The 11,567-nt window shown below is 34.0% G+C and overlaps 2 protein-coding genes across 3 annotated transcripts in view; one reads left to right on the top strand and one right to left on the bottom strand.

The window, feature by feature from the left end:
- The first annotated feature begins 3,367 nt into the window (after nucleotides 1-3,367).
- The window catches only part of LOC115241156, a 50,075-nt gene continuing 41,875 nt past the window's right edge, over nucleotides 3,368-11,567 (top strand). Inside the window, exons 1-2 of one of the 2 annotated variants that reach the window (XM_029816764.1) lie at nucleotides 3,368-3,740; nucleotides 4,191-4,230. In XM_029816764.1, the coding sequence (XP_029672624.1) occupies nucleotides 3,646-3,740; nucleotides 4,191-4,230 (135 nt within the window). In that variant the 5' untranslated portion in view covers nucleotides 3,368-3,645. The remainder of the gene's footprint in view (nucleotides 3,741-4,190; nucleotides 4,231-11,567) is intronic. The other variant, XM_029816765.1, reaches the window with a different exon arrangement.
- The window catches only part of LOC115241155 (S phase cyclin A-associated protein in the endoplasmic reticulum), a 41,386-nt gene continuing 38,071 nt past the window's right edge, over nucleotides 8,253-11,567 (bottom strand). The window contains 2 exon segments of the mRNA XM_029816763.1: nucleotides 8,253-8,902; nucleotides 9,594-9,767. Coding sequence (XP_029672623.1) covers nucleotides 8,828-8,902; nucleotides 9,594-9,767 — 249 coding nt within the window. The 3' untranslated portion in view covers nucleotides 8,253-8,827.

Genomic DNA, 11,567 nt, shown 5'->3' with positions numbered 1-11,567 from the left:
CTCTTCCCTATCCCCGTCTCCACTCCGCGTCATCGTTATTCTCGCCGAAATTACGATGATTTCGGGCGGGGCGATAGCGTTCGAGATTAAACTTAATCGGTAGACGTGACGCAAATTCTTACGGTATCAGCCGTTAAATAATATTTCTTTTTGTCTCGTCGATTTCTCTGAAGTTCTCTACAAAATTTATTATTCTCCTCCTCCTCTTCATGATCTCTGTTATGTATTCATTTTAATCAACTATATGAAAAAATTTTAACGCGATATTCAAGAATGAATCGTAAGAATAAAAGTAATATTCATCGAGCAAAATGACTGTATCAGAAAATAATTTAAGAATGATGTGTCTATTATCGATTACACGTATCAATGAAAAAAAAAAATCTTTTCTTAAATCTGAGGAAGAGATTATAATTTCATGTAGCTTTTTTTTTAACTAGATACACTTCCGATCTTTAAAATGATCTATCAATTTTGAGAAATTTCAGATTAGACTTATAAGACTGTTTTAGCGTACTTTACACAGCTACGGTGTACAAATGTGCTTAAGAAGTTTTATACCACTCAAAATTAAGTATATTGTTAGAACTTTCAGTTTTCAACAGAAATTTGATGAAGATTAAAGTTGATAAGATTTTCCCAATTATATATTTGATGTAGGTTTATTATCGAGTTGTAAAATAAATCATTAAGTATTACGGGCGATCGATTTTTCAGATGTCTATTCAAACTTTAGGATTTTACAAAATACAAATCTAATATGTCAAGACAAATATAAAATGGCGAAATTGATGTAATGGATGTCACAATTGAAAACTTGAAAACGATTAAATGATAAAAACAAGCTTGAATAAACAATCAAAATTTAAATAAAACATTAGGTTTTCCAACTTTTGATGAAAATTTAACGTTATGTCAAAAACAAAAATTATACTATTGCATTCCTTAAGATAACTTATGATAAGAAAAAGATAATTTAATGATACTAAAAGCTTTCCCGAAACACATCTCGAAATATTTCAACTTGAAATACTCGCATGCAACTCAAATATATACTTAAAAATTCGTGATAGTTCGTCTCACGTATTTCATGCAAAAATATACGTTAAAGAATTTAATTTTACATTTATTTATCGAAAAAACGAAAATTTTCTAATTGAATACATATTCGTATGTTTTCTACTATTTCTTTTACTTTCAATTTCATATAAAGTTAGCGTCGTTATGTTATCTCTTTTTTTATAGCCATTACGTAATTCTATATTTGTACTATATGAAGAAAAACTCAAACCAATTGCATTTCTAACTTTCAATTTAATCTCAGATCGATGGAAGATGTGTCACGGAAATAAAAGAGCAATTAATTTCGCAAGTAATGAGTTAAACAATGAATCACTTACCTTATCTGATTCTCCGCCGTCACTGGACATCACCCCGGCTCTGTTCCTTCTCTCTCGTTGATCTTTTGCTGCTTCTTCGTGGCATTCACTTGCGAAAATACGAATAATTATGGTTATGCGCGCACTACGCAAAATATGATAATCGCGCGATACTTTGTACGGCACTCCCGACATTATAATCGTACGCATATTTTATTACAATGGAAAAACAACGGGACAAGTTACGATTCATTCGACATAAATCGCACGAGTCAATTTATATACGTCGCCACTCGCCGCGACAATGCTATTTCGATTGATAAATAGCATATTTTATAGGATAATTTTACTACGCGTTACGTATAACATAAGTAAATGAACATATAATTTGAAAAATTCCAAAAAAGACATCGGCAATTTTATCCTGATATCACGACACATAAGAATATAGTAACGACGTATAAGTCTCCTGACGACGGCTATTTGATTCAATTTCTACTGAAAAAGCATGATATATCGACTATATGTATTCATTAATACTCGAGTTCTTTAATTCAGCTATTTGAGACGCAATGAATCGTTTGAAAATATGCTATCGAAATTCAGGATTACATATATAATTTATTTCCAACAAATCACACGAAATATTTGTATTATTAATGAACAGTACTTTTCTATTATTTGAAATAAATAGCCATCGCACGCGATACTCTTACGCCGTGTCGTTTATTGTACGCGAGTTAATCAATTAATAATCTCGAGTTAATAATCGTTAATATTCTAATAATTGTAAGAAATGACCGCGTTTTAGAAAGTAATGCGAAGATATACGGAGAGTGGCTTACGTCGTGATGTCTCGAGCTCGAGTGTCGCCGCGACAAGGCCACGTTATGTAAACAATACATACCACGCCACGCTATACCCCGCAAAAACAAGCGCCGAACTAACATTACGTACGTAAGTTATTTCTTCTTCCTATGAAATATTTAACGTGCTATAAAATAAATTCACGCGGAATATTTAATACACTTCTCGTATTTAAAATTAATTACTAATAATCGCGATTTATATGTTACTATTTACACATCACTATTATTTAGCTATATTTTCAATCATTATTATTTAACACATTATATAACTATTTATATATCATTTTGTTTTTCGTTACTTTAGTCGGTCGATTCTGTTATTTGTGTACAATACTTTGTGTTTTAAAGCTAAAAATAATGAGCGAAATCGGTGAAAAATTCAATATCAAAAATATGTATTAGATATATTATACGATGTTTGACGCTCGTTTTTGTGGCTTATAACGTGGTATGTATTGTTTACATACTGTGGCCTTGTCATCATTCGCGCGGCGACACTCGAGTAAGAAGGTAGCGGCGTGTGTCGTCGTTAACTTTCGAGATGTATAAATGTGAAAAATAACGGGAGACGCTAAACGCGATTATTTGTTATAATTAAAATTATCAGCTCGCGCGATTAATTAATTTCCGCGACATGTAAACCTATCGCGGCATCCAGATACTTATATTTATCAAAGAATATATTTCACACATCTATAAATATGTTTAGAGTCGAATTAAGAACGCAGAAATTATTCTGTTCTCCGTAAATGACGAGCGTATTGTACTTAAATAGGCAAAAAATACAAAACCCGATGATAGATATATTTGATTTTTAATATATTGACCGATATAAAATATTATCGCCCGTAAATCGATTACGTTAACCGTACGTTTATTCAAATACTATAACACAAGTATGTGAATTAATATATTAATATATTAAGTGTGACGTAACTTTGCTGCTCTTGCGATAGATCTCGATCGAATAAATGTAAGAAATATATACATACATGTATGTGGGGAGAGGGGGGGAGGATGCGTATATTGTGTGTGTGTGTGTGTAAAAATCTACGAAATTTTAATCTTACTTCATATATATATTTATTCACACACTTGAGTTATAATAAAATGATAATTAATCCTCTTAAAATGAAAGTATATACTTGTTAGTAATATAGACATAGCATCATCGCGAGGAATGACGCGTGAGTTTAGTCGGCCGATTTTCCGATATTGATTGTAGCTGTGTGCGAAATTGTTTTGTATATTCGCATTTTTCTCCCATCGCGTTGTAACAAGGTTCGCATCGATCGATCAACGATAATGTGTTTCGATCAATGGCTAGAGTGCCGAGAAAAGTGTCATGCGATAAATGATTAGTGCTCGCGCGATCTTAATTAACCGTGTTTTTGCGAATGAGTATTGAATGCCATGAAGAAGCAGTAAAGGATCAACAAGAAAAGAGGAGCAGGCCTGGGAAGGCGTCGAGCAACGGCGGAGCAACCGAGAGGTGAGCAATTTATAATTTATTTAATTTATTTTATATTATTTATTATCTCTGCGCGCGTGAAATTAAATACTCAGTATTTTCACGATAATGATCCATTTTTTAAATCATTTTGTAATACATAATGACAAATGTAACAGTATAATCTATATTTGTCCCTTTTATTTTAAGAATTTATTTAATATTAATATTTTAATATTTAAAATTAAAATATTTATAACTAATATTTTTACATAGATTCATGACAAATATTTTAACATTGTGTTTAAGATTATTTGCAATACATTTATATAATAATTAAATTTATTATTTTTTTGGAATTCTACATAACATTTGTATTAAATATCTATGTAAAAAAATGCAAATTTTTTACTTGTGTATAATAATTATTTTATATTAATTATTCTGACACACACATTCTCTTTATAATCTGGATATATTTGTATTTTACAGATTGCTACGTCCTACAACTCCGCCGTTGCGCATCGTACCGGTGAGTTTTTAATTACTTTTTATTTTAATCTCTCTTTGTAGTAGATTTGTGTGTGAATTTTTCAAAATCACAGACGTGATAGAGCATTTCTGACAATGAGATCTAAATCGTATTAAGCATTAAAAAAATATTACAAGAAACGATTACTCTTTTTCTGAGGCTTCTTTTGTTAACCGTGTTATATTGTAGCCGAGTCGGTTTACTCGTGGCGAGATGCATCGCGGCACACCATGAGCGAAACGCAATGCGTGCCGCCGTTTCTGTGCACGTGGCTGTGCTGCGTAAACGTCACATCGTAAGCGCGCTGCAGGCTGGTCGTATATAGGTGTGCGATGTAAAAGCAGCGTGATATATTATGCAGTCTCGCTAAGTGGAGTCCGGAGATGCCGAGCGTTAGCGGAGCGTAAGAGAGATAGAGGGAGAGAGAGAGAGAAAAGGAACAGCGTGAGGAACGAGCGGAATAACGTCATACGTTGAAGGAGCGCATGTCGGAGGGGGCGGGGGAGCGAAAAGAAGAGACGAGAAGCGGAAAGGAGGTGAACGAAAGCGCGGTGAGGGGCAGGGGGCGAGGTTACTCAAAACGAGGCGGCTGTATTAAGTGCGCCTATAGATTACGGCGCCAGAAAAAGTAGAGGCGCATCTCTCGCGCTAAAACGCTTCGGGAAAAAAAATTACCCCATGGACCCCATACGTCATTCTCACGGGGCCCTCTTCCGCGCGCACGCGTGTGTGAGCGTTTCTAGTCTAGTATGAGAGGGCGAGATGCCGCCGTTTTTCACGGGTGGGAACCTCGTCGGCGCCTTTTTTCGATTTGACGACAGACATTTTTTTCTCTCTCTCTCTCTCTCTCTCTCTTTCTCTCTTTTCCGTCTCGATCCGTCTTCGATTGTCGCAAAAACAGCGAGATGGAAGTATATATAGTTGGCGATTTATCTCGTGCCTTATTCCGCGATATGTATTTTTCAGTGGCAAATTTTTTTATCAATCTTAAAATCGATTATTTTTTTCTCAGAGAAAAAACTCGACGAGAAATTTAATTGTAAAAATTTAACATTGGAGACTGAAATCGCTTTTCCGAGATTCGCCAATTTTTCCACGCAGAAATTTTTCACAAATAATAAATATATTCTATATTTTTTTTGAAATATAAAATTTACTGTTTCTGTTGATCTCATTATCTTAAGAGGAGGATTAAGCGAAATATATATATATATATATATATATATATATATATATATATATATATATCGCAAAGCGTGTTATCTTTATTACGTATAACATATTACATACGTAATATATTGGCTTAATACATATTCCTCTTTCTACATACGCCAAATGTATGCGTACGCTGGGAGACAAAAATCTCGATGCGCATCAAGTACATGGTACGGCATGGCACTTAACATTGTTCGTGTTACAAGTATCGAAACTACTTTCTCTTCGCGATAAAATAATCGTGTCCTATCTGCATTTCCGCGAGCGGCTAATACTTTTCCAACATTAAAGGACTAAGGTCAATTGGGGTAATAAATGGACGCAATAACGCGTAATACTAAGAATAAAATTAATAATTGTCACACTTGCTTAATTGCTCGTTGTAACGATTATACTCGCCATTTATTTTAGTAATTTTATAACAACGATTAAACTTATCGCGGCGAAAATTCATCGTATTCGTTGAATTTATTATTTCCGATTTATCCTGCAGACTCAATTACCTCCCCATTCGAGCTTAGCCAAGTTTGTTAACAAAGTTGCACGATTCACTTTACATAGCTACCTTTTCGAAACGCTATTCTAAATAAACGCGATGGATCCTGCACGAGACGAAATTCTCGCGAATGACGCGAGTACGAGACGGAGACGCATAAGTACGGATCGAATTAATGAAGGAACACGTCGCAGAGATATATTTCCCCGCGAGAGTGGTGCGCATTTATTAATTTATATAAAGGATCATTTCGAATCGAATTACGTATGCGCATTTTTATACAAGCTATCGTAGAAAAATACCGTTTCTCTTTCGTTTTTTATAACGCTACGAGTCGCGCGCTCTCGCAGTCAGTATTCGACAAAAAAGCGACGTTACTAAACTAGCTCACTAAAACATTGCGATTCAATTTTCAGCTACTAATCTAGGATATATCTATGCTATACGATATCGATCAGCTTGCGCGAAAGCTTCGCCGAGATTGCTCCCTCTCTTAAGTAAAACTGCGAATTTATTCGAACGACGAAATTTTCGCAGAAGAGAGATTATAATAAACATTTTATATTATTTACTTATATATATTACTATTATTAAATATATATTTTATTTAAAGTCGAACACACGAGATATTTATGATTCTCGAGTTTTTCGTCCGACTCAAATTGTTAATGTTAAATATTTGCTGGATATTAAATATTTGCTACATGTATGCGTGTGTCTATACACTCGAAAAATCGATAATGAGCAAGGCAATATTTTCCATCAAATTCCGCGAGAAGACATTTACTTTCGTTGTAAAACATCTTGTTACACAATCTAATTTATTAATATATTTAGGATTACAAAGTTTCCCCTCCCTCCGTGTAGATGAATTCTATTCGCTTTGCAAGAACAGAATGTGCGGTTTATGCGGAAAGTTCTTAAGATATTTAGTGTCGGAAATTCGAAACTTACGACAAACGCGTGCACGTGTATCTTCAATCAAATACATATTAAAAAAAAAATACAAGCTTGATAGAAAATACTGCCCCACAAACTATTAATAAATTTATAAATTTTTTCATACTCTATTTAACAGTGTAGTACTTAAATATCAATTGCATTGACAGGACATTGCACGAATGCATCTGTTGTAATCACGAAAACTTGTACCTTCTAAGATTAACATTCATCGCGATTCGTGTAACGATTGCGCTCGGAATAAATAAATAATATAATCAACGCCGTTTTCTTGAACTAATAAAAAATAATATTCTTCGAATAATTTTGCTAATAGCCTAGCTATAAAATTTCTCCAAGTTTCATGATATCAAGAGATATTAATTTAAATGAAAAGTGTAGATTTGATTCTCGAAAAGGAAAGATCAGAGATGAATACTATTATACTCCGGTACACAGTTCACGTGGTTAACATACGCATCTTTCTACGTTTATCGGGCCGTACCACGCGACGATTACTATGCGAAAAAGGCCCAGTTTGAAGACACATTTTTTTGCACGATAAGATTGGCACGTGTGGAAACGAGGGGGAGAGGACGATAGTAAAAAATATAGTAGAGATACGCACACAGTGTGACGATTGCAAATATATATATAGAATCTACTAACATTATAAAAGGACTAGATTCACAGATAGTCCGCGTGTTTCTCTCGATTATACCTCCCGTAATACGCGTATAATCATCTTAAGATAGTATCGTGAAATTAATTTCTAAACAATCTCTTCATCTCATTCTCATCTTTAAATTTGTTAATCGAAACGATATCTCTGAAAACAATTGTATCCGCGCGCATTGTTTTCTCGAGTCCTTTTAAAAGGCAGACTCCTTTAAATTCGTATCTTTGCTTGTTAGAATGTAAAAATATAAATTATTCAGATTGACAATTCACGAAGCGCGATGTGATAATTTCAGTATACGCCTACTTAATTTAAACCTGAAACACCTCGGGAAAGGGTGTCGTGACATTTAATGTCATCATCCGTTCACCGAGGTGACAGGTAACTTCGATCGTAAGTCGTTACTGACGCGTAGGAATAAATTATTCCACACATCGTTACGTTCAACAAAGCAAAACGCGAGATCACTCATTGCGAGCAATTAATCGAAAATATATATTGCAATTCTATTTCTTGCTTTTCCCATCTTTAGATTCGGAAAATGTGTATGTTTTTTTTTTTTTAATTCCAATAAGACACGATGCTTAAATAAGTATTTTACAAATTTCCCCAAAAATCCAAAGTTCTACAATATTTTTCGTAATTTTGCTAATAATATTTACGGAACACGTACATGATGTATTAAAATATTTAATATATTCGTTAAAATGATCTATAATTATAAAATCCAGAGATTCTAGAACCCTCTGTGTAAAAGTTCGATGGTGTAGATTGCAAGCCTATAAAACGGAATATCATGCGTGTCTCATCAGTACGTAGCCATAAATAGGCTGCACAAGGATGGTTTGGGAAGCAACGGTCTAAATTAACGTTCGTGCTATTTTCTTTCGTTCGCGTTAACTTCCGAGTAAATTTAACTTCGTCTCTGCAAATCGAGTTTTATTCCTGGACTTGAAGAATCGCTAGCATTCGACGTATTACTTACTTAACGGGAAGTTTCTGTTATCGGGATCGTATATCTAATTATGCAATAATAGACAGAAGCGGCTACGAATTTTTAAATTAAATTAGCTACGCATTAGATTCAATTTCTTTAAATGTTCGCTTTGCGGTTTTTTTCGTATCTCATTAAACAGACAATTGTAAATTGACATAATGATATATCAATGATTTCGATACGCGCGGATTACGAGAGTCGCCTGTAATGAGAATTCTAAGAAATGGAATTAAACTAATCAAACCTTTTAAGGCGGAAAACGTGAGGCAGACTAGGCGTTATCCTTCAGCAAATGCACCAAAGGATTCAATTTACCTTCGTCTGAATTTCTGTACTGCTCCAGCAACTGTAAGCCAATTTGCAAATTTATTCGTTAAATATTATTATTCATATAGAGAGACAAAAATGTATAGAAAGCATATAATATAAATAAAAGTGGATAGAATGAATATCAACTTATAAATTGTGTTAGGTGAATACGATATATTAATACCATACAGCCAATACAAGATAGCATTCATAGAACATTTTTAGATAAAGTCTAAAAATTAAATTTAAACCAATTTGCAAAAAAGACTGATTGAATGCCATGTAAAATTAATATTATTACATGTTAAAAGTATAAATATTTAAACTGATATATATGTTTATGTGTAAACATATTAAATCATGTGGTGATTAAATCACCGGTGACCAATAAATGTGTCTCATTAATTTACATATAAAATGCAATTTATTGCATTTAGAAAGAGTTGCAGATAATATTAATAAAAAAAATATATATTTGCTAAAACCTTGACAAAAGTTTTTAATATAATATAGAAAGATAGAAAGATGACAGATATACATAAACAAATCTTTCTTTAACATGTTAGGAAAATAAATAATATATTTCTAAAAAATAACAAACTTCTAAAAAGTGTTTCGAAACATTTGTGAATATTATTGTAATTGATATATCTGTTCAATATGAAATTTATTTTAACATGATGGAATTATCGTATATGACAGCGTGAGTCGCACATTTAATTACTTACCTCGTATGACATCTCACAAGACAATATCGCCATTGCCTCGGAATTATTATGCGTAGCGGCCAGAAGTGCCGGCAAAGTGTACGGTAACAATCTGGGATCTCCATAAAACGGGAACGGTAGAGTGCATAACTGCTGGAGAACGCTAGGACCCGCGCCAGCTGATTGGAGAACCAGCTGAAACAGAGATATTTTCTCGAAATAGTTATTTATTACTAGCCCGTTCTCTTATTAGCATTTGTTTGTACAACAGAGCCTTTTACATTATATTAATTAGTTATTTATTCTTGACAACGTGATTTTTTTTCTTTACTCTCTTTAACTCTCTTTTCTAATAACTCTGTAAAATTTGTAACGATAAAATTCAAAGAGAACGACTAGCCGAACGAAATTATCGTAGCCGGAAATTACCGAGGAATCTGCTGTTTTATAATTTTCTATTAAACGTTATTTCAAGCTTTCATTGCTAAAAAATATTATACTCCACAATATAAATTCCTAGAGATTATGATTTCTTTGTGTATTCGTTTTGTAACATCGCTTGCCGCTCTCGGAAGTTTCCGAGCGAGAAGACCAGTGTACCGGATGAAGATTCTTTTATAATTACAAATTACCCGCATATCGAACCTTCGTAGCCTCTCAATCGTGACGTGCGGCGACGAGGACGACTAATTAAAGCGACAGAGTAATTTTCTTAAACAGCGTGAGAACCTAAATTAACCCAGGTGTCACGGAAGCAAGAGAGAAAGAGTCTTTAGCGTAAGAAGACGTCACCGGACGTTTGCGTCTATGACAAGTGTCTCTGCGAACAGGACGTTGTATTCCTGTGCACCTGCAGAAAACTCTCGCAGGAAATGCCCACATTTTATGCATCCCTTCCTTCTTCGGCGCCACGTAACCCGTATCGTGTTCATGTTAAATGTCGATTTATCTTTTGACGTTATCATAGTTCTCCATGTACAACACTAACGTAATTCGCGATAATTATTGATTCGCGATGAAATCGATCATTTCAGAAAAAAGAGAGAAAAAGTTAGAGCAAGACCACGAGTACTCTTTATTGCAAAAGTAGCTTTTAATGACAAGTGTCTCTGCGAACAGGACGTTGTATTCCTGTGCACCTGCAGAAAACTCTCGCAGGAAATGCCCACATTTTATGCATCCCTTCCTTCTTCGGCGCCACGTAACCCGTATCGTGTTCATGTTAAATGTCGATTTATCTTTTGACGTTATCATAGTTCTCCATGTACAACACTAACGTAATTCGCGGTAATTATTGATTCGCGATGAAATCGATCATTTCAGAAAAAGAGAGAAAAAGTTAGAGCAAGACCACGAGTACTCTTTATTGCAAAAGTAGCTTTTATCGTGGAAACTATGCCATGAAAGTAGCTTCATCGATCCATGTAGAAGGTTGTTTGACGTGTTTCGAGTTATGGCTAAAGCAAGGTTCTTGTATGGTCTCGAAGTTCCCAGTCTTTGCAAAAAGAAGACGAACAGTTTGCAGAATAGCCAACGGAAATAAGGAAGAACATTGAAACACTGATCATGAAAAATATTGTGTATTTACGTGAAAATTATATATTATATTAAAATTATAAAAATTCTTCATTATATGAAATGCAGTCGGGATCACATAGGAATCTTACTTTAACCATAACTTGAAATATGTCAAACGGTTTTCTGCATAAATCAATAAGACTACTATTATGATACAATTTCCACTATTATGATACAATAAAATTTACTTTTGAAATAAAGAGAAAACTCGTAGTCTCTTTCCTTCTCTCTTTCGTAAAATTTAATTTTTCCGGGAATATGTAGTGTAAATCTGTTAACACTATTTGATTCCGAGAGCAAGTAATATTTTCAAAATATTGATTAACAAGAATAAGTGTGATGAACGATGTGTGATGGCACGCGCGCCATTCCAAAAGGGGTCAGTTAATATTCCGGACTTAAAATAAGAGCGGAAAG

The sequence above is a fragment of the Formica exsecta genome, unplaced genomic scaffold, assembly GCF_003651465.1.
Source record: "Formica exsecta isolate Colony F162 unplaced genomic scaffold, ASM365146v1 scaffold47, whole genome shotgun sequence".
In the NCBI taxonomy this organism is placed as follows: Eukaryota; Metazoa; Arthropoda; class Insecta; order Hymenoptera; family Formicidae; genus Formica; species Formica exsecta.
Note: the sequence above shows the minus strand (reverse complement) of the source record. Positions and strands in the feature narration are given on the sequence as shown.